This window comes from Hemicordylus capensis, chromosome 3, assembly GCF_027244095.1.
Source record: "Hemicordylus capensis ecotype Gifberg chromosome 3, rHemCap1.1.pri, whole genome shotgun sequence".
Classification (NCBI taxonomy): Eukaryota; Metazoa; Chordata; class Lepidosauria; order Squamata; family Cordylidae; genus Hemicordylus; species Hemicordylus capensis.
In genome coordinates this window covers 87498826-87521995 of record NC_069659.1, presented here as the reverse complement: position 1 = coordinate 87521995, position 23170 = coordinate 87498826, and the positions used below count along the sequence as shown (strand labels likewise).

Below are 23170 nucleotides of genomic sequence, written 5' to 3'. Positions count from 1 at the left end.
TGTAGCCACCGGGATTGGGCACAATCCTGGTGGTTCACACGAGCGTGCAAAACCAGGCTTTGCTCTTTTAGCCCCATTTTGCATGCTCATGTGAATAGCCTCAATGTGTTTGCCACTGCAGGGACATGAAGCTGAGAGCTTTGGTCACGCTTGGCTCCCAGACATGTCTGCCTGTCTGGGCTGGCTCTAGATTTGCAGGGATAAGGTGTACTCTGGTAGGCCCTCTCCTACCTGGTTGGGTCCCTCCTCACCTTACCATGCTGGAGTTCATTCATTATCAGACCAGCAATAACAGCAACATTCTGGCTGGTGGCTGCCAGCTGCTATGTATTCCCATACCAACAATGCCCCCTGTAGAGTCACTGGCTCTCAGAGAATAAAGGAAACCTTGCCATTGCAGTGTGGAGAAAATGGACCACCTAGCTGGCAAGTGTCAGTTGCTGGCTAGGCACAATCTACCTCAGTGATCTCCCCCTCCTCCATTTGGGTGCTGGACTCTTGGTAGAACCCCCAGGATGCTTTGTGCTGATGCTGGCCCTGATACGTGCAAGATGCACACAATTGGAAATGTATACTTGCTTTGTGCACCTGTTATAATTCTATGGGTACAGAATATCTTGCTTGTATTTGGGTTGGTAACCTCATGGTAGAAGTGACTCTAAGGTGCAACACAAAAATATTGGTCTGGTTCCATCAACCATGGTTTGTTGAATCATGAATGAGCATGTGTTTCCCCTCCCTTTCCTCATCCCCTTGCATGCATGCCCACCTAAAAGTAAGGCTTTCTGTTTTGTTAAATCACAGTTTACTTTGACAACTGTACTGGGAAACTGTGGTTTAACAAAACAGGAAGTGTTTGATTCATCCAGGGGCTGAAGGGAAGGGGGAAGACGGTGCATATGGACTCATTCACAACACATTAAGCTATGTATTGTCGAACTGTATTGTGTTGTTGAACTGCATTGTTTCTATGCTCAGTTCTTTCCTCAGGCTTTTTTCCTCATCCTGAAATGTGTATCTTTTCCCAACAGTTCAGCAAAAATTCTGGTGCCTCCCTTCTCACTCTTTTTATGGATTTGCTGAAAGGCCTGTTGCAGAAAGGTGATGATGTAGAATTATATAGTCGGCAGGAACGGAAAAAGGCAGAGACAGAACCAGATCTTTTTATGGATATGGAGTCTCTAACAGCAGAGACTGAACATGACATGGTATTGACATTTCTGCTTGGTACTGTTTATGAGTGTTATTCTAATGGGTATTCTGCTGTTCGGGTGAACCCTGTGTGGGAGGGTGAGCAGTGGAGCAGAATCTTTCAGTGGTTTTGCAGAATGGTTTACAGCTAGCTACTAGCTAACTTTGCAGAAAGTCCCTTTGTGACTGTGAGGGCTTGGCGGCAGCTGGCCTTCAGTCTAACCATCCACTGCCACCAATGTAAGACTTTTAGCTAGTGTGACTTGTTCCACTCCTTGTCACTGAACCCTCTGTCTTTCAAAAACAATATCAAAACTCAGTAGTGTGGTAAATAAATTGGGCAGGTAGGAGTGAAGTGTGTCTAAAATAACAAACAGAGACACCAGTAAAATAGTATAAAAACAAGAACAGGTTTACTACTCTAAAAGTTTGCAAAAATTCAAAAAACATTACAGGAACAAATGATGTAAAGTTCAGTTGGCAAGATTACAAAGTACAAAATATAAAACAACCTTCTCTTTCAAGGCCTAGCTGGTTCGAATAGGACCAGATTGCTTACTGCTACCTTCCCTAGCAATAGCAGTTTCAGCCCAATCCTACCCTGCTGGTGTTCCAGCCTTCCAGCTCACACTACACTCAGCAGCAGACACTCTCTCTCACTCAATTCTTCTTCCACAGCCCTCCTCCTCTTGGCTGCTCAACTCTCCCTTTTATTCAGTTATTTTATTCAGACACATTAACCTGTAGTGATCAGCCCTTCCTCTCCCCTAAAGATGAATCGGAAGTGAACCCTATCCTGACTGACAGGCTGGTGACCTCCAGGGCTCAGCCTATCAGCACACCAGATGGGTGGGGCCCAGACAGGAGTTGGGAGGAAGAGAAGGTCTCTTTGTTAGAAGCAGCTGGGCTGGAGTTGGAGCAAGAAGTGTGGCCATGGAAATGGCTGCTGAAAGGAGGACTGCAGTTCTTGGAAGATAGAACTGCAGGGGCTTGAATTCTCTCCCAGAGTTTGGGATGAATTCAAAGAAGAAGAAAGCCAGGGCTTTTGGCTTCTGGGAGTTTAGTCTAGGGAAAATTTGTTTAGTCAGATTTTGCATTAAACTCTTGTTTTCTTTTCGTGTGTTTTGCATATCCCTGAACCTGTTCTGTTGTTATTTTTCTTGTAACACAACTAAGCTAAGAAAAGCTGAGCCTTCGCCCATCCAGCTAGAGTGCTGTAAAAGACTCTGTAAGCTTTTAAATATAATTTTGTGTTGTCTTAGCTCCATGTTCTTTGCAACTGGGCAACCATGATTTTTAAAGTGTGCCCCAATATCATCTGGGGTGCTTTTTGAAGTATTCTTGTAACCTACTGAGTATTTCTTTTACCTGTAACTAAAAGCTGAGAGAGCCTCAGATTGAAGCAGTCTGTAGCATTTGAATAGAGCTTTTATTTTTATTTTTGCTCTTTGAAATTGTAACAAACCTCTTTGAGTGGATTTTTTGACTCGGGGAAAAAGGCGTCTGGAAAGGGTTTTTTTTCTGGTGCAACACACCTCATTCCGTTCAGCGATTCTACCAGTTTTCTCACCACATGTGAGCTTGCACGTGGAAGGTTTTTGTACTTTTCCAATAGTAAGAGAAGGAGAGTTTCCCTGGAATTTCACCCAAGACTGGGGGCGTGGGGTGGGGTGTCTGTTTTTAAACTCTGTTGATAATTGGGTGTAGTGGCAGCAAATAAACTACTAGAAACACAGGAAAGTTTAGGGAAACGCCTTTGTCTTGAAAACATGAGGGGATGATTTAGTATTTTCCTCCCCTTCACGTCGGCTTGCTCTGAGACCAAAGGCTTGGTAAATCCGCTACATAACCAATTGGGGAGTTTCTTCCCTCAGGCTGCCGGAACCTTCTGCCTCTGCCTGGGGTCACAACACATTATAACTTTTCCTCCAAAACTCTGTAGCAGACAACTTTTTTACTTCATACTTGACTGTTGGTTGCTACCTTTTAACCCCTGCAGAGCCTAAAGAGAACACAGAACAAAGCAAACAAACTATAAAACATAATGGGAAGGAGTCATTCCTTCAAGTGACACAGGTTGACATCCAGACTAACCCTGCACCAATGTGCCAGGATGTTTGGTCACATTGTTCAGTCCGTGAGTCATACACAACAGGACAAAAGGTTCTTTATTAACAGAGAGTTCCTATAGGCAGCCAGTGGCTTCTTAAAGTGAAATAACAACAGAAGCCCCCTAGACGCTTGGCTTGGCAGAGTATATACAACACACGTGATGGGGTGCCCAATTTCTGGTGTTTCCTCCTTTCCTTTTGCAGCTCCCTGTGCCTTCTGAAACTATGTTGCTGAGAGCTGGGGGACCCTCAGGCCCTGGCAGTTTCAGCAGGGTATTGCCGAAAATCAGCTCCCCGCCTCGCACGATAGAAAACCCTGGTGCATTGGCTAGTTTGGATATCAGCCAACATCTCATTCACACACACACACACACAAACACACACACACACACACACACACACACACACACACACACCCCTTCAATTCCATCCTCCCCCCCCCCCAATGGGCTGCTGAAGTCTGTTCTGTATCCTACCTTCTTAGAACCTTTACACAGTGGAAGCAGCTCTCTGAGATAGCCAGTAAGGAAAGGATTTCCATGCTTGGATCTCCAGATGTTATTGGTCTACAACGCACTTAATCCCTGGCCACAAGGCCATGAACCATGGTTCATGGCCTTGCCACTAACAGAGATCCAGCTGGTGGGGACTAGAGCAGGGCCTTTTCGGTTGTGGCCCCTCTGCTTTGGAACGCCCTTCCTGAAGAGCTTTGCCATGCTCCCTCCCTCAGTGGTTTTTAAAAAACAATTAAAAACACATCTTTTTTAAAGAGGCTTTTTGATGTTTTATCTGCTGCTTATATCTGGTAGGTTCTTTAGGTTTTTATAGTTCTCAGTTTTTAGCTTTTTATTAATAACTTTTAATTTGAAACTTGTAATTTTCAATGTGGTTTTAGCCTGGTCTTTTAATTTCTTTAACTCTTTAATCTTTTATTTTGCATTGGATATATTTTATTAAGGTTGTGAGCCACCCCAAGCAGTAGTGTAATGGAGGGGTGTACAAATTGTGGTGGGGTGATGGGAGTTGTGGTCCAACAACACCTGGGGACCCAAGATTGGAAACCACTGAGCTAAGGAATGGGATGTTAGACTGGGAACAAACCAAAAGTAGCCCTGCCATTCAATATGATTCTACTTCCTTAATCTTTGAATGGTTTTTGACAAATAACCCAATTCAATGTTAGAAGAAAATGTAGCCTCAAAGGATATAGTGGCTATATGTGGTGGGTAAAAATAGGTGATGATAGGTTTAACAATTGTTGTCTACTTTATTGTAACCATCTTCATTGTAGATTATGGAAAGTTTGCTCCCTTTGGTCTTCAAACACCCTACACTGGAGAATTGGTTTCTGGCTCTAGAACAACACTCTCTTCCGCAGCATAATTTAAATCCTGTTACAGTGAAACTGCTCTCTGCTCACCTGAATCATGGCATTCTTGGGTTGCTGAAAATGGGTTGCCCGCTGTTGCAAGCCAGGAACCAGCTAGATATGCTTTCCAGATATTTTGAAGCTGTCACTAAAACTGTCTTGGAAGAGCTGCATGCTGGGAGAGAAGGAGGATGCAAGATACATCCCCAAAGGTCACAGCAGCTGAAGGCATTGCAAGAATTGCACACGTATATGGATGTGGTACAGCTCAAAGAAATCACATTGGCTATTTTGCAGCTTCCCAAGGCAAACCTGGCCACTAAGAAATGTGGGAAAGAAACACACTTGAGCAGTTATGGAAAGATGCTGGTGCAGCTTCTCACAGAGAACTACCAAAGAGGATCTTTGAAAGGAAATCTCTTTCTTTCAAGGGAACACATTCAAGGGATGGGACTTCTTTTGTCTACAGCAGCCACAGAAGAGCTGGAAAGGGTCTTCATACATGCTATACAGAAAGAGCCATTCTTGGCCCAGGTAGTTGGAGTTGATCTGCAGCTTTTCTGCCTTAACCATGCAACAGAAACTTCCCTTTCCATTGTAGCTCTGCTAATTCAGTATTGTCAGACTCACTTGCTGCAGTTTGAGCTCTGGTGTCTGAAACAGGGAACTGCTAAGTTCTTGAAAAAGAATGTGAGCCTTTTTCTGCCCCTCCTCAATACATACTTACAGCGTGGAGAGCAGCATGGTTTTGAATGCTTATCAAAAGGTAATAACAGCTAACTTACAGATAGTTTTAATATATATGTTGATCAAATTTTTGTAGAGAGTATGACTATTTTGTGTCATCATATAAGAGGACATTCTGTTAATTTTGAAGAGTAATATGAATGCCACTGCTACAGTCCTTCAGACTTAATACTAAAGTTGTGCCTACCTTGAAACAAATAGCCAGCTACAGTTGCATTTCCCCCTCTCAATCCTATGGCCTAAAAACAAATGCCTAGGACTAAAAGCAAACTAGTCCTATGGACTAAAAACAAACAAACTTTTATTTCTAAAAAGTCATCGCCAAAAGCTGAAGTAGGATAATGACTTTATTGAGAGCCACCCAAAGATCCGGATGTCATGAGCAAGCTTTTGAGCAGCTCTTTCTCAGTCTGGATCTTAAGCACAACTGGAGGGAAAAACAAAGTAATTGGTCTTAATGGAAAAGCCCCACCGCTTGCAGTGCAGAACAGTCTTGAGGTGGATTGCAGGAGGTTTTGTGCAGGCTTAGGGGAATAAGCTGCTGCCAGGTGCAAGACAAATGCCAGGTTGAGATTAATATTGGGTGACGCATTAAATAAAGAGTCAGTAGAAGCCAAATTGGGTAGTATTGCCTAGTGTACACAATGTACTCTCTCCTACCCCCAAGTTAAAACTGTGATACAGTAATCTGAGCAGCCTCTTACTATCCAGCTACCAAGCAAACATTTGCACTTCTCTCCATTTCTGGTTATATGTTTAAGTGAAGTAGGGCAGTGGAGATGCAGATTATGGAAGGAACTCTTAACCAGGGTCTGTATGAAGCCACTTGGTATGAATACTTGTATTATTGTCCTTTCCCAGAAGACTGGATATGTATTCCTCCAGGGTCTGTGATGCCTGTCTTAGCTGGTGCACAGTAGGCCTGTGGTATGTCATTCCAAAGACTTTCGACTGTGTAAAGCTGTTATGGTAGCCCCTGTATTCAGCTCATCTCTTATTGTTTTGCATTGTTCTTTCTTACAGTTTCTTCGGCTGTTATATCTGTCTTGAGAGAAGCTTTATGGCCAGAACTGCTGAAGCGGCTTCTAAATACAAGTGTATCACAGTCATTCACTGAGGGGTGTGAAGTTCTTTCCAAGTTACTGCCACCTTCAGAAACAGAGGCTTTTGCTAATCTAGCAGAAAAGTTACCTGTAGCCCTTGAGGCAGCAGGAAGTCATGAGCAGTAAGCATACTTACTATTTTTATGTTTACACTGGAAAAATTTACATTGAGAATACAATATCCATTTCATTTCCAAGTCAACATGAGAGTATTTTTAATACTTCTGATTTGTTTAATTATTTGCAGTATATTGACTCTCACTGAGTAATTCCGCATAAACTGAATAGCATTCTGTTCTTTTGAAGGTGTACTGGTAAAATCATGCAGAAAACAGTTAGAAATAACAAATAGATTTTTGCCCCTCTGTGATTTCTTTTGAGTACTCAGCAGTTCTTAAGCCTGACAAAAAAAGTCTTCCCAAGCTGAGTCAGAGTAACATTAATGTAACAGCCTAACATTAAAAGACTGTTTTAATCCAATAGCCTAATGTTTTATGTTGGAAGAGGGAATTGTTGAGGCAGATGAGAATATTGGTTTAAATAAACGCTTTGTGGGTATTTGGGGAAACTTTAGTACACAAAGCACAGTGAAGATGTACTAGGTTCAAATTATTTCCAAGCTTATTTCAGTCTTCTTTCTCAAACACTGTTCTAGGCCAATTGTATTTTGTTTGTTTGTTTTAAAACATCCAGGGCAGTTAACAATATATAGTGAAAACAACAACATACAACAATGATTAATAATTACTAAAACATCAACTCAACCTAACAAGATCAGCAGCATTATGCAGATCTAAAAACAGATTTAAAAGCCTGGACAGATTTTATTTTTTGAAGAAAGGTCTTGACCTGGCATTGGAAAAACATAAGATTCAGCACTAGGGAAGTCTCTCCAGAGAAAAGAGTGCCAAAAATGAGGTGCCAACACTCATAATGGGCCCTTCTCTGGTGATCTTGTCTCCAAAGGCAGGGACAGTCAGAGAAAGATCTGGTTCATGTGGAGGCAGGTGTCCCTTTGAGTTACTGGGGTGGGGGAGAGATTAGTTCCTATATCAGATGAGAGGCGCACAATAGAGATCTTGTAATCACTTGCTCCCATAATCTTGAAGTCATTCTAGGTGGTTCTACTGCCCACTACTAATAGCCTTGTGATACATCCGCAAAGCTGCTGCACCCCTCTGTGATTACTAAAGCTAATAGTAGCTATATAGTCCTAATAGGTTGAATGCCCTTGTGGGTCTATTTGAGAGCATGAGATACTGCTTATTTCCTCAGTTTCTGAAATGGCCGACTTCCTGGGTCTGGAAAATGCTTCTAAATGTTGCCTTCCACTGCAACCATATAGTTGCAGGGGAAGGAAACACATAAGCATCGGGGGAGTGGTTGAAATTAAAACATTTGCAATATTATTGCTCTGTTTAAAACTCTTGCAGGTGGGTGATTGCTGATGTGATATCAAGAGTGCTAGAGAACTCTGCAGAAAGGTTGCATTCATGGAGAAGATGCCTGCTTGCTGTCTGTATAAAATCATTAATTCTCACTTACAGCAGTAGCAAAGAACAAGAAATTCACTCAGAAATCGAGACTGCAATGTTATCAAGGCTAGATAAATTACTGGTGAGAATTGAGAGTTTTTTCCTGTTTTGTTGTACCTCTACATAAAAGAGTTATTTAGGATGGTTGAGAATTCAGCACAATAAATAGAAGTTGAGAAGCACATAGGGATGTGGACGGAACCGCGGAGCTCCGGTCTGACACCAGTGGGGGTGGCTCTTTAAAGGCAGGGGTGGGTGTACTTACCCCTCCCACCGCTTTTACCCTGCCGGCACTCCATTAAGTTCCCCAAATCCATGAGTCAGCAGTGTACCTCCATGCCGCCCCTTTCCCCATTGTTGGCTGGAAATAAACAAGTAACGTCTGCACGCATATCGCACGCCATGCATGCACGTGATGTGCGTGTGTGATGTGCACAGCAGGCGTCAGACTGGCGGAACCACCAGTTCCTTGATCAGGTTCAGAGGCCCAGAAAGGGCTTCCGGACTGGTTCCGTGCGCATCCCTAGAAGCACAATGAACTTCAGCAATATCTCCACTAGAGGGTGTGTAAGCCCCGCCAGCTGCACATTGTTGTGTAAGGTTATGTAACAAGATATTGGTACGTGGTGGTATAGAAATGTAATAAATAAATAAGGCACTTCTTTTAAAAACCTACTCTCTCTGCTACCTTCCTTCTATCCCACAGTGTCCTTAGATATAAATTCAGGTCAGAGAGAGATAGGGGATGTGCATGCACACAGTGGTTATTTGAGGCCATACTGTCTTCAGTGGTTCTTAATATCTATATGAAACATCTGGGAGAGATTATCAGGAGATACAGGGTGTTATTAGTATGCCGATGACACCTAAATCTATTTCTCTGTGTCAACTTCATCAGGAAAAGGTATAACCTCCATAAATGCCTTCCTGGAAACTGCAGTTGGCGCAAAACGCAGCAGCCAGGTTGGTCTTCAGGTCATCTTGAAGAGATCATATTACTCCTGAATTGATAGGATTCAGGAGTAATATTATCCTATTGAGTTTGACAGAACTTTGATCCAAGTAAAAGTGTGCTTCAAGTTAAATTTAAATCAGAATATGTTTGCTATGCTGTAAATGGCATTCCATGTGTTTTGGGGAGTTAGATGCACTTCTGTAATAAATTTCACTCTACTGATGTTTTGTGCTGCATCATTTCATTCATTCATTCGATTTCTATACCACCCTTCCAAAAATGGCTCATTTGACTTCATATAGAATAAGTTTAGAATTCCAAACTGGGAATTGAAATGGTTGTACAGTGTATTATCTTTCCCCCTGCCATGTATTTTAAGTGTTGTGTTGCTCTTTCGACCTATTCAGCACTCTGTAACTGAAGTGGCTCCAGAAGACTGGAACAGTTTTGTGAAGATGGGACTCAAGTAAGCAATCTTACATTTACAGCTGTGATGCATTAATATTTGGTGCCATTACAAAGAGCTGCTTATTAAGGGCACCACTTTGCAATTTTCAAAATAATCCCTTCTGGTACAAAAATAGGAACAGTTGCGACAATGCAAACTCACTCACTAACTAACGTGATACATATTAAAGTCATTTCTGCATAGATTACAAGCACAAGAATAAGGATGCCATTATATGCCGATTTTCAGATTGCTAATCTAATGCTTCAGCCAGGACAAACTTCATCAACAGGGTGGCTTCCATGGGCCCCCATTGTCTCCTTGCTCAGGCAGCAACATAGGCACCTGGCTCTGATGCACCTGGCTATGACATCCATCGGCAAGTCAGTTGCCTGGTGGTGGAGCCTGCAATGGACAGCCATGCATGACTGTCTGTGGCTGCTGCAGCTGAGCACAGCAGTACTCTTGCCTGTGTCTGCTGCCCGCCTATCCCTGCTGCCTGCTGCCCCAGCCACTGGAGAGGAGAAGAGAGTAAGCTTGAGCCCGAAACGTTTCGGAGACCATTATAAAGGCTTCCGAAAAGTTTTGACTCCGGGGTCCACTTCAGTGCCGGCGGGGGTAGTTCTTTAAGGGCGGGGGAGGGTGCACTCACCCCTCCCACCACAATTCCCCTGCCGGTGCTCCGTTCTTTTCAAACCCCTCGGGCTGGCAGTGTTCCTCCCTGCCACCCCATTGTCCTAATCAGCCAGAAGTGGCCGGAAATGGCAATCGTGTGCGCCCATTGCATGTGCGTGCAACGGGCGCAGGTGCAATCGCTACTTTCGGCCGATGAGGACAATAGGGTGGCAGGGAGGAACACTGCTGGCCTGAGGGGCTTGAAAAGAATGGAGCGCCGGCGGGGAAAATGCAGCGGGAGGGGTAAGGGCACCCTCCCCCGCTCTTAAAGAACTACCCCTGACACCGTCGAAGCAACTTCTGGCACATCCCTAGAAGAGAGCTGGTCTTGTAGTAGCTAGCATGACTTGTCCTCTTAGCTAAGCAGGATCTGCCCTGGTTGCATATGAATGGGAGACAATGTGTGAGCACTGTAAGATATTCCCCTTAAGGGATGGAGCCGTTCTGGGAAGAGCAGAAGGTTCCAAGTTCCCTTCCTGGCAGCAGCTCCAAGATAGAGCTGAGAGAGATTCCTGCCTGCTCAATTTTTAAAAGGCAAAAGAGAAAGAAGGGGCAGGCAGGGCAGAGAGCACGACACAACAGTGAAGCTGCCATATACTGAGTCAGACCATAGGTCCATCTAGCTCAGAAGCCGTTGCCAGTCTGTGTAGACAATACTGAGCTAGATGGACCTATGATCTGACTCGGTATATGGCAGCTTCCTGTGTCCCTATGTTCACTGTTGTGTTGTGCTCTCTGCCCTGCCTGCCCCTTCTTTCTCTTTTGCCTTTTATAAATTGAGCAGGTGAAGAAGAGAGAGCTCCCTTGCTCCGTTTTAAAAAGCAGGGAGAGTGTGAGAGAGTACGAGTAGGGAGGAAAGGAGAGTGCTCTTTAATGATGTGTGACACCGAGCCACCTGCCACCCCCAAAGTAAGGGTTGGAAGCCCACTAGCTGCCCCTGATTCCTAGCTAGGCCCAATCTCTCCTAGGGGCCCAGAGCCAGGACAGGCATCAGTGGTGGGCCTCCTAAGGGTCCTGAGTTCTTAGCAGCTACCTAAGGGTGCTACCCTGTGCTGCCAGCCTTAGCTCCAGCCCCTGGACCATACTTCTGTTTGGCTGCAGTCCTTGCAGATTGAGGGTCACAGTTGCAATTAATTGTACCATTTCAATCAGTCTAAACAACAGAGACTCAGAATGTTTCCCTTGTACACTGATGTGAGCATGGCGTTAAATATTAATCAAATTGGTCATTGAGAGGCATTGAAATACTTAGGTGGATGACTTTAAGCACGCTTGTGTGGTGTTAGTTTCTTTGAAGTATTCTGTATACGTGGTCTGAATGTGTAAGACTGTTGCACAAGTGTAGAACCTACACTTTTGGTTAGTATTTTGTATAGTTCTTATGGATTGGCTGCAAAGAAAAGCTTGAAAACACGCAGGGAATGCCTAAAATCATGGAAGTCGGAGAATGGCTGGGCAAGACTCCAGTGGTCAGAAGGTGAAGGTTGGCTTATCCCTCCACCCAGCCTAGATACCATTGCTCCCTAATATACATGCCCTTCTTGCCATCCATTTGCCTGGTCTTTGACAAATAAAGTTCCAGATCTTTGGAAACCTAGATATTGCAAGCAGGATAAATTGTGAGTAACAAGCAAATATAGGCAAACTTTGCTTTCTGCACCAGAGTTTCCTTCCTGGTTCAGAATTCACACAGAATTAAGCATGTTGTAAATAATACGAAAAAAGGGGCCATATCCCAGTGGGTAGAGCACATGCCTTGGATGCAGAAGGTGCCGGGTTCAATCCCAGTTTAAAGCATCAGGTGGTAGGCAGTGGGAAGGACCCTGGAGAACTGTGCCAGCAGGACAATACTGGGGTAGATGGGCCAAGAATCTTATTCAGTTTCATATGCCGCTTCCTTAGATTATCTCTTTTTAAATATAGTCTTCAATTAATATCTGTTATGAAGAGTATTATTATCATCTAAAGTCCTTCTTAATTTGTACAGCTAGATAATTCACAAACCAACACCTGGGATATTATTCTTTTCCTCTTTAGCTTTGCAAGCAAATTGCATGATTTTGTCTTGTGTTATTTTTTTGTGAAGGTACCGTTATGAAGACCCGAATTTCCTGAAAACTCTGAATGCAGCTATAAATTTGTTGTACCAGGAAGAAGCATCTCTTAGTCAGAGATTAGTCAACCTATCCACGCTTTATATGATGATCACACAGCACTCTTTGTTTTTGTCAACAATGCTGAGGTCAAGAGAAGACAATGACATGAAGGTTCATGCAAAAGGTATCTCTCTCTTGTTTTCTTTTTGTATCTATATATAAAATCCAAGTGTCTTTCCAATGTTGTTTTTCATCCCTCTAGTTGTCAGCCCACATAACATGTCTTTAAAGCTGTTATCTGGAATATTATTATTTTAGCATTATGGAGGTTTTGTTTTTTTTTAAACCGATTCACTTCTTTTATATTTTTTCTCTGACTTTTAAAGCTGAAATGTTCTCTTTTAATATGGTTTGCATTGCTGAAAGCTAGACTGCTAATGATAGATGGTTAAGAAAGTAAGATATGGTATTTGGCTTGATATTTATGAAGAAATGTTGCACTGTGTTACATAGCCATTTCTGCTTGGTATTTAAAGCTAACCTAAAAATTGCCCCCTCATTTTCATAACCTGAAGTTCTGTTTTGTTTTGTTTTATTTTATTTTATTTTATTTTATTTTATTTTTTGTTCAGTTTTTATACCACCTTTCATAAAGCATCTCAAGGTGGTTTACAAAAGTTAAAATACAATAAATTTCCTTTAAAATTATTTAAGACCTGTTGGAGTTAGATGGAATGCTTATTAAATTCCTGAGAATTCTGACTACTTCTTCTTTTTTTTAAAAGCAAGTGATTAGTCCTCATAGCAAAACATTACTTTTGTCTCCAGTGGAGAGATATATACAGCAATGGAAATTGGAAGGAACTGAAATACAGTATGAAGCTCTTTTCACGATCCGTGAGAAGAGCTTCTGTTGGGTCTGTGAGGAGAGCAGGCTTAGCTCGCTCTCCCCGCAAACGATCAAAGCGTAGCCCTGGTGCGGCCGGATCGGCTACCCCCACGACTGCCAGCTCTGTCACAGAGCCAGAGGGGGCTGCAGGGATCAGGGGCCTCGAGGATTGGGGGCCACGTGGTCCCCGGAAGTCCCAGGATGCCTCGTGCGAGTGTGTGGGGCATCCTGGAGAGACCCTCGAGCCCAGGAGGCTGGCTGCAACCTCCTGGTTGGGGTCTACTCATGTGTCGCCACACGCCATGGTGACACACGAGCAAAAAAATGAGGTTAACGGAGTGCTCCCTCCGTTAACCTTATTTAAGGTGAAGGGGAATTAGGCGGGCTAGTCTGTTTGGGAGGCGCCTGCGAGCCCGGTGGTTCCCACGATCACTGGAAAGCGGGCTAAGCTCCCTTAGCCCACTTCCCGGTGATTGTGGGAATAGCCTCAGTATCATAACTTAAGGCCCCCGAAAGAGGAGCCCTAGGAAGGTGAGACAGAAAATCTTGCTACAATGAATCCACCCCCAGAATCATCAGTTGGCCATGTTCCCACATTATATTGAATGGGGAGGAGTGAAAAGTAAGTTAGCCCAATCAATTTCTGCACTGACATTTGAACTGGGAAGAATTTTAGATGAGAGATGGCAGCAAAAGCACTTTCACCACCTTATGAAGGCCCTTTTCATTCTATAATAACTTGTTTTGTGAATCGAAAACATCTGCCAACCTTTTTTTTTTTAACTTTGCAAAAGTGGTTGTTATGAAATGTTAATCATAATATACTTCACATATTGTTGTCCACAGTCCCAGTCTGCTGGGAGGTTCTCCTGCATAGCCCAACTGAAATGAATGGGAGTTATGCAAGAACACCACTGTACTTTTCTGCTGCTCCATTCATCTCAGTGGGTTTTGCAGGAAAACTCTGATGTTTCAGCTTATTGCAGGGAAGAGATGGAATAACCTTCATGTCTTCAAATAACCTTCATGTCTTCAAATTGTTTGGCAAGAGGCCATCTCAGAATTAAATCTTTTGTAGTACCAATGAAAATGTCTCAGTTTATTTTGGGTTTGTTTTTGTGTGTGTTTTGTTTCAGAGGCATTAGTGGACATATTGTTGACTCTAGTGAAATGCTGCCCCACAGTTTGTGAGAGTAGCCATTTTGCTCTGTTGCTCGGAGCCTATGGTGCAACACTGAGTGTTTTAGGTAGGTATGTTTGCTATTGAAATGTATGTATGGTCCAATGAAAGCATTTGTAGATTTCTTTATATATCGCAGGAGTGTTCAATCTGTGCGGCTTGTAAGCCATGATAGGCTTATTTGGTAGAACTGCAGTTTCTGGCTGTTCAAAAAAAAACAACAACAATAAAAACCCAGAATGAAACTGAAAAAAGAATCTTTTTGTATATATGTGTACTAAGGGATATAAATTTAAGTAACCCTCCCCATCCCTCTCCCCGCTTTCCCCCCCTTCCAAAACTGTGCTAGGATCAAACAAAAATGAAAGGAAAAAAGAAGTAGAGTAACGGGTGGGGAGATCGATAAGGAGCAAGAGTCATCGCTGAAGAAGAAGAATGGCTCCCAAAGGACAGGGGGCAGCTATGAGTGTTGTGGCTGAATTAGGAGCCTGGTGGACATTGGATGAGCTCTGTAGTATCCAACTGTTGTTCTTAGTGCTAATTCACAGCTAGTCAGTGCCTCCTCAGACAGTGAGTTGTAGCTGAGTGTGCGTACTGTCTCTGCTGAAGAGTATTGTGTTTGAGGTTATGTCAGATGAAATAAAAGCTCTGTTGAGTTTGAGCCACAATAGCTGTTTCAAAAATGTGAGTCCTTTCTTTATGATTTACAAACTTAGGTCACCTTGTCACTTGCTTCCAGTGTGTACAGGAGAACCTTGTTTCTCTCGGGAGTTCTGTTCCTTGCCTACTGCCACGAGAAACAGAACCGCGAGATACGATTCATTATTGCTATGGGGAAAGGGGGTTAGGTTCCAAAGTGGAGGGGAAACATGAAAAAAAATGACAAAATAACATGAAAAAACTTGCTGTGGTGTGCTGTGTGGGGTCTGTATGTGGCCAGAAATCCATCCATGTTCCTAGGAATGCCCTGAAATGCCCCCTGAAACAATGAAAAACCACAGAAAAAAGCCAAGAATTCTGTTTTCGTAAGGAAGAGAGCCACAAAATGGCTTCTCAGTGACAAAATGGCAGGTGGAAGTGACCTCCACAGTTACTTCTGGCCCTCTAGGAACTGCAGATACATAGGTTTTAACCTTTTTGTATCCGCAGATACTGAAAACTGGTGTCAATTAGACACCCTGTGGATATGCGGAACTACAAATAGCGAGGTTCTCCTGTATCATGTTTATCTCTTATTTTCCTGTTTAGACCAGAAGATATTACTGCTGCTTCAGCTGTATGAAAAGAATGGTCTAAGCCTTGTAAACTTCAGGTTAGTTTACCATCTTGAGCAATGTGTTACTTTGGATTATTGGCTGTGGGTATTACATTCCACATCCAGCAAGCTTTTATACCCTCTAGGTACAGCAGCCTTTTACTCCTGCATTAGCATGATACTAAAATAATTCATTGTGCTACTGACAGTACCATGGAATTAAACTGCTGAGTCCTTAGTTTGTCCCTGTTCCAGTCATCATCACCAGCTGAAAGCATAAATATTAGTGGTTTCTAAACAGTAGCTTTTTAAAAAGTCTTTATGTTGAATGGTAATGGCATTCTGGTGTAAACAATGGTGTATTTGATTATTGTGTTGATGATAATAATTATAATTTATATCAGGCTTACACATAGAAGGTAGTGTTATTGTCGTTCTAGGTAATAACTGAAAAAGAATGCTGTCAGAGTAAATTTTGATTCATAATTTGTGTTAGTTTTTCTTCCAAAGCACTTTCTAAGGTTGTCAAGGAAACAGATCCTAGGTTGGAGTTATCTGGTAGTAAGAACAAAATGTAGAGAAAAGTCAGCGTTGCTATGCCATTTATAAAACAAATTGGTTTCTGTAATTGCTATCTTCTCTTCATCTATTATGTTGGAAAACAAATTGCTTCCTTCTGATGTAATTCCAGAATGCTGCTTTGGGGTCCAGCAGCTGTGGAGCATCACAAGACATGCAAGAGTTTGGGGAAGTCATTGTGGCAGCAGCCAAGCATGGAAGAAATTTTGTGTCTGCTAGACCGAGAAATGATGATGAAGACCATTCTCCATTTCCCCCAGCATCGACATTTTCTGGCTGCAGAGGTGCTTTGATCTAACTGCAGATTTACAGTCCTTTAGATATGCATAGAACAGTATCTAAGTCATTCAGTTTTTAGTCATTCAGTCACATTCTAACGGGTGACATCTTTAAATTTTATCATGAAAGTCATCTTAGCTGATTATGTCTGAGAACACTTTTCTGGTATTCCTTTAAATGTAATGGCCATATAATCATATTAAGCAAACCAGTTGTATGGTTTGCTTAAAATTGCAACAGTACAACCTTCTGAATTCAATGAGGCTTCAGTGTTCGATCTCATAATGATTCAACATTCAGGGATTATCTGCCAAATGCCCTACGCAAAAGATCACTGTCTTGTTGCATTGATTCTCTAGGAAACACTTCTAGAAATCATTCACACAATCAAAAATTGTGTTCTACCTAGGGTAGGGAGCTGTGTGTGCTCCCAGTTTTCGGTTGTGTGGAGCAAGGTAAGAGGAAAACCTGGGTAGAAGTGATTGTGTGGAAGCAAGATAGGAGGAAAAGCTACCCAGGTACCTTTTACCTCTTACCTTGCTTCCACACAATCACTTCTACACAGGTTTTCATTTTACCTTGCTTTCAAACAACTGGAAATTGGGAGCGCATGCAGCTCCCAAACCCAAATAAAACACAGTTTTTGATTGTGTGAATGACCTCCTAGCATGTTACTTCCAAGTGGGAGAAAGAAATCCTATTTGTTATCAAGCCAAGAACAGCTGTAAGAAACAGAACAACAGCAATAATATAGCTGTCATAGTCGAGCTTTACAGTGTTTGCAGTACTTGCATGATAGGAGATTCTGCATGAACAGACTGTCCCAGCTAGCCAACACTTGTTAAATTGTTTGAAATTTAACTTTGCATTATTTATATTTTTTGTTTTAGGAAGGACAGATGCTGCTAAACAAGCACAAAAGTGAAATGGATCTTAACAACCTCTATGACCCCTGTTTTCTCCTTCAGCTCTTCAGTGAATTGCTGAGACCAGGTATTAGAAAAAGTTGTCTTTCATTTTTGGAATGGAATTTTGTGAATCTGTACACTCAAATAAAATAATGTATTTGAGTTTCAGGTTGAAGCCATGGCCCCTTTGAAATATCTGGAAAAGATAGTTACTCTAAACTTGTATTAAAGCTTAGCCTTATCTTAGTGATTTGTACCAGAGAACCAAAACAATCTATGTCCTGTTCAAGGTTTGTAGAAAGAGGTCTAATTTGTAGAAGTATTTTGGGTTTTGCTTAAATGCCTGTTCCTGGCTTATTTCCCATGAGTGGGGTTATTTTTCCTATTCTGGAGAAAGAGTATACAGGTGAAACTCGGAAAATTAGAATATCGTGCAAAAGTCCATTAATTTCAGTAATGCAAATTAAAAGGTGAAACTGATATATGAGACAGATGCATTACATGCAAAGCGAGATAAGTCAAGCCTTAATTTGTTATAATTGTGATGATCATGGCGTACAGCCCATGAAAACCCCAAATCCACAATCTCAGAAAATTAGAATATTACATGGAACCAAGAAGACAAGGATTGAAGAATAGAACAATATCGGACCTCTGAAAAGTATAAGCATGCATATGTATTCAGTACTTGGTTTGGGCCCCTTTTGCAGCAATTACTGCCTCAGTGCGGCGTGGCATGGATGCTATCAGCCTGTGGCACTGATGAGGTATTATAGAAGCCCAGGATGCTTCATTAGCGGCCTTCAGCAATTCTGCATTGTTTGGTCTCATGTCTCTCATCCTTCTCTTGGCAATGCCCCATAGATTCTCTATGGGGTCAGGTCAGGCGAGTTTGCTGGCCAATCAAGCACAGTACACTGTATACTTTTCGGAGGTCCGATATTGTTTTATTCTTCAATCCTTGTCTTCTTGGTTCCATGTAATATTCTAATTTTCTGAGATTGTGGATTTGGGGTTTTCATGAGCTGTACGCCATGATCATCACAATTATAACAAATTAAGGCTTGACTTATCTCGCTTTGCATGTAATGCATCTGTCTCATATATCAGTTTCACCTTTTAATTTGCATTACTGAAATTAATGGACTTTTGCACGATATTCTAATTTTCCGAGTTTCACCTGTAGTACTCTGATAAGCAGATGCTCTTCATTTGGCCTGCTACACTGGTTGGTCTCTCCCTTAAATATTTCATTGGTTTGCTTAGAGACTAGTGTTGAAGAAATGATCTTCTTTGGCACTCACAACTTGATCACCCACTCCTGAGTCTTTCATGCTACCAATCCTTAAAACGTATTTGTTTGGCCTGGCTTTCCAGGGTTTTTAAATCTGTTTTAATATTTTAACCCGATTTGGGGGGTTTTTAATCACTGTAATTGTTTAATTGTTGTTTTAAAATGTTTTTAAATTGTTAATTGTTATATTGTTTTTAATTTGTTTTAGCTCTTTATTGTTTTAGTGGTTTGTTTTAATTATAAACCGCCCTGAGCCATTTTGGAAAGGCGGTATATACATCAAATAAATAAATAAATAAAATCCATGTGGTATTCTGCAGTCCCAGTCAGAAGATCTAAAGAGGTAACCTTTGAAATACCACAATGAAATACCTTTCAAAGTACCTTTGAAATACCACAATGTTATGGTGACTGGCTTTAAAGGGCTATGGTAGACCCAAGCTGAGGGCAGCCTCAATAGCACTGAGCCATTCTGGCTGCCTGTTCCTTCAAGGCAAAAGGGTAGCTATATCTTGCTGTTTTCATCCTAGGGTAAATGATGGATGGATGGTGTTCCAAGCAGCAGGAACAGCAATGCAGCTTTTCATTCAGCTGCTCTACAGGGGGTAGTTGAAGTTTGCCAAATACATAGGACACATACTGCCTCTGCCCAAATCCATATTTTGACCCTGTTTGTCTGGGTTGTTGCTGGCCTGCTGCTGTCTAGATCTTCCTTGTTGTATTCCTTGATTTCATCAGGTGGGGTCACACTTGTGTCTGTGTCTAGAATCAACAGTACATTCTCATAATCAAAACTGTGCTATTCGCTGCATTACAAGTGTTGCTGGTAAAATTTGAAGAACACAGCTTTTCTGGGGCACTGTCATACTACATGAACTCTATGGGATGGTTTAGAGGGGGCGAGTAAAGAGATCCTACGCTGGTCTCCACAGAGGAGCAGGCCCTCTGTTTGGGTTTGCAGTCTCAGCACCCAGACAATGCAGGCAGCCTCAGTCTCCACTTTTAAAATTGGGAGCTCCAAAGATCAGAAGAGGTGTCCTAGCATGCTTTGCACTACCAGGAACCCTCATTACATCATCAGCTGTCCCCTGATTGACCACAAAGGGGCAGGAGGCAGAACCACCCTTAGTGAAGGCGTTGCTAGCAAAGGACCAGAGAATGTGCTGTGCACACTGGCACATTCAGAGATGTGAGCCTCTGTAGCCACAACTCTCTATTACAAAATAGGACAATCACTCCTAGAAACGGCAAATGCACCTACACAATCAACACCCCCTAGTTAGGACATCTGCTATTTTTGTCTTACCTTAGTAAAGAACAAAGTACAGGATCTGGGCTACCCACATTTGAGCATGCTGAGCTGAAGGGATTTGCATTGGTTCTCACAAGCCTGCAAACCTTGGAGGTATGCCTCCTACCATCATTTTGATAATCATGTGAATAACCCTAATAACTTGTCAGAGTAGAAGATGCAACCTGAGCTTTTACTTTTCAATGATAAACTTGGGAAATGTATCGTCTTTGTGGTGGTCCAGTTTCCTTCACAGTGTGGGCTTTGCACCTGTGCAGTAGCCACACAGAAAGATTCACAAGCTCTTTGAAGTGCTCTGAAGCTCCGCCTTTCATATGCAGAGTGCACTCAGTAACTTTGGCGCTGGAGCGTTCTATCTCTCAGTTCCTTTCCAACCACCATTGCATGTGCTTCCCTCAGGATTCACTCCTTGGTTTCTGGAAAACAAAAATTAAATGGTTTGCTTACTTGGTTTTATTGAACTTCAGAATGTTTTTTGGCTACTCTTTGCTTCACGTCTCAGTTTTATCTGCCTTTCTTGGTCTAATGGACTTTAGAGAAACTTTCAAGCGGTGTTCCTCCTGCCACAAGACACTGCCCTTCTCTGATAAGCATGACCTTTGTCTCCTTTGCCTCTGAGAGGACTCCAACGTTTGCACCTGCAAGATTTGCTTATCCTTCTTAATGCAAACTAGGAAGAACAGGGAGTTACACCTGAGGGCCGCTTTATCCGAAACTGCCTTGTGCCCTCTGACCCTGATGCCGTCAACCTCAGTGCTGTCGAAGCCAAACTCGGCCTCTAAGTCTTCCCTACAGGAGACTGTGCTTGGTGCTTTAATCGTCTCCAGCTCCAAAGTCAACTCACTCACCACCTTCGAAATTAACATCTATCTACTGTACCTTTGTCATTGATACAATCAACACTGGTCTTGGGTTGGTCGCTGTCTCCACTCACAGTACAGGTCCTCCATTCTAACTCTTTCTCCTCCTCGATCATTGAGTGGGCTTCAACCACTCCTCCATTGACATCCCGACTCAGTGTCACTCTCAACATCAACCACCATACCAGCTTCCTCATTCAGCGCCTCCAGAGTTCATGCCTCTCTGCAGCCGTTCCCAATATCGACTATGTTGCAATCTTCATTGCCTAGGGACTCACAGCTCCTGTCTTCCACCCTGACGTTGCCGGCCTTTGAGTCTAATTTTCCATCAGTGTCATTCATATCAAATGATTTTGACTCTATCCTGGGATCACCTATGACTATTCCCTCTGGCTCAACCTTTTAAGGGTGTTTCTCTTCACGTTCTTGGCATTGATGAGGAGGCTGAATCTAGTACCGCACAAGTTCCAAAAACACCTTCTGCTTCCCTAGGGAAGGCAATAGCTACATGCACTTCTTGACATTATCCAGCTCACTCCTGGAAAGAATGATAGAGCTTTTCTCTTCCAGCTTATTCCTTACAGGAAAAGAGTGGATTATTGGAGCTCCCCAGGAGCTCTTGATCCTGGCTACATAAGGAGGATGAGAAGGTTCAAGGATCCCCTTTACATTCCTTCATCTTCTCTCCCTTATGATTATGAGGAGTTCAGGCTTTGGAAACTCAGAAAGCTCAAGTCCACCTCTTAATTCTCAAAACCAAACTTCTCCTTCTACCAGTTCCTCACCTTTCAAACGGCCTCTGGAGCCTCCCCCTGTTCCACAGCCTCTGGCAGAACAGCCTGCTGGTCCAGTCCCACCATCTTGTCCTCTTGAGCAGCCTATTATCCCCTCAACTCCTCTGGAAATTCCCTCTGCTCCTGACAAACAAAGTTCAGATGATGACTACACTTCCGCTTCTGAATCAGACAATAACTCTACACTCATGAAGAACCCACCAGAGCCTTCTCCTGATGATAATGTATCAATCTGTCCAATTCTCCTACTGAGGAGACCAAATCTTATTGTATACAGGAAACAGATATGGCCATAGTGCTAGTCCTGGAATTTAAGTCTCCAGCCCAAGAAGTCAGGGACCCTGTCTATGACTTCCTGGCCTACTTCTAATCCTGCAGCTCTCCCAATGTTTCCTGTGTTAGTCAGTTCTGCTAAGTCAGGAGGCTCCATCCACTTCCACATCCACTTCTAAGTGCTTAGAGAGTTTTTACAGGATGCAGGAAGAAGACTGTAAATTCCTGCTTAAACAACCTCCACCTAATTCATTGGTAGTAGACTGTGCTATGGGAAATAGGTCCAGGCGAAAGCACCCTGCACCAATTGACAAGGAAGGCAGGAAGTTGGACTCTGTTGGTTGCAAAGTTGACTCATCTTCTTCCCTTTCTATGAAAATCACAAACTATATGGCCTCTATGGCCAAATACCATTATTCAGTGTAGGAGAGCTTCAGAGAATGGGAACTCAACAAAGACATTTTCATCTATCTTTTCCATCTCTGGGGGACTCCAAAAACGGACCTCTTTGCAACACAGCACAATAAAAATGTGATCTCTTCTGCTTGAAGGTGGAAATGGGGAAAGAGTACTTAGGGGACATATTCCATAGCCCTTGGGAGAAACATATTCCATAGCCCTTGGGAGAACCAATTTTTTAACCTCTTTCTACCATAGACATATTCCATAGCCCATGGGAGAACCAATTTTTTAACCTCTTTCCACCCTTTCCTGTTCTATCCAGGGTCCTAAGCAAAATTCTGCATCACAAAACAAAGTGCATCCTACTCACACCTTGGTGGCTGAGACAGCCTTGGTTTGCTCTCCTTGCAACTGTCTTGAGGGTCCCACTATCGTCTCCACCAACGTCCCCTCCTCCACCAGAGTAGCAGCAGTGTCCTTCACCACAGCTTCAGGACTCTGAATAGACTGCATGGAGGCTGAACTAGATAATATTCTCCTTCACAAAAGGAAGGCCTCCGCTAGAAGCAACTGTAGCTGCAAGTGGAAAAGATTTACAATTTATACAAAGTCCAAAGGATTTGGCCTATCTATGGCTTCTGTATGTCAAGTCCTCTTACAACTTACCTCCTTAAAACTATTCTGGCCTTTCTAGTTCGTCTATTAAGGTCCACATGTCAGCTGTATCTGCAGTCCATACAGGTTCTAAGAACCCTTTCTCCCACTATTATTATTATTATTATTATTATTATTATTATTATTATTATTATTTTACATTTATATCCCGCTCTTCCTCCAAGGAGCCCAGAGCGGTGTACTACATACTTGAGTTTCTCTTTCACAACAACCCTGTGAAGTAGGTTGGGCTGAGAGAGA

The 23170-nt window shown here is 42.7% G+C and overlaps 1 protein-coding gene across 2 annotated transcripts in view; it reads left to right on the top strand.

Moving 5' to 3' along the window:
• Positions 1-23170, top strand: part of URB1 (URB1 ribosome biogenesis homolog) — a 101180-nt gene that overhangs the window by 59485 nt on the left and 18525 nt on the right. Inside the window, exons 21-30 of one of the 2 annotated variants that reach the window (XM_053308423.1) lie at positions 1032-1208; positions 4594-5437; positions 6442-6643; positions 7955-8138; positions 9419-9477; positions 12221-12414; positions 14256-14366; positions 15548-15611; positions 16246-16417; positions 17303-17405. In XM_053308423.1, coding sequence (XP_053164398.1) covers positions 1032-1208; positions 4594-5437; positions 6442-6643; positions 7955-8138; positions 9419-9477; positions 12221-12414; positions 14256-14366; positions 15548-15611; positions 16246-16417; positions 17303-17405 — 2110 coding nt within the window. The remainder of the gene's footprint in view (positions 1-1031; positions 1209-4593; positions 5438-6441; positions 6644-7954; positions 8139-9418; positions 9478-12220; positions 12415-14255; positions 14367-15547; positions 15612-16245; positions 16418-17302; positions 17406-23170) is intronic. The other variant, XM_053308424.1, reaches the window with a different exon arrangement.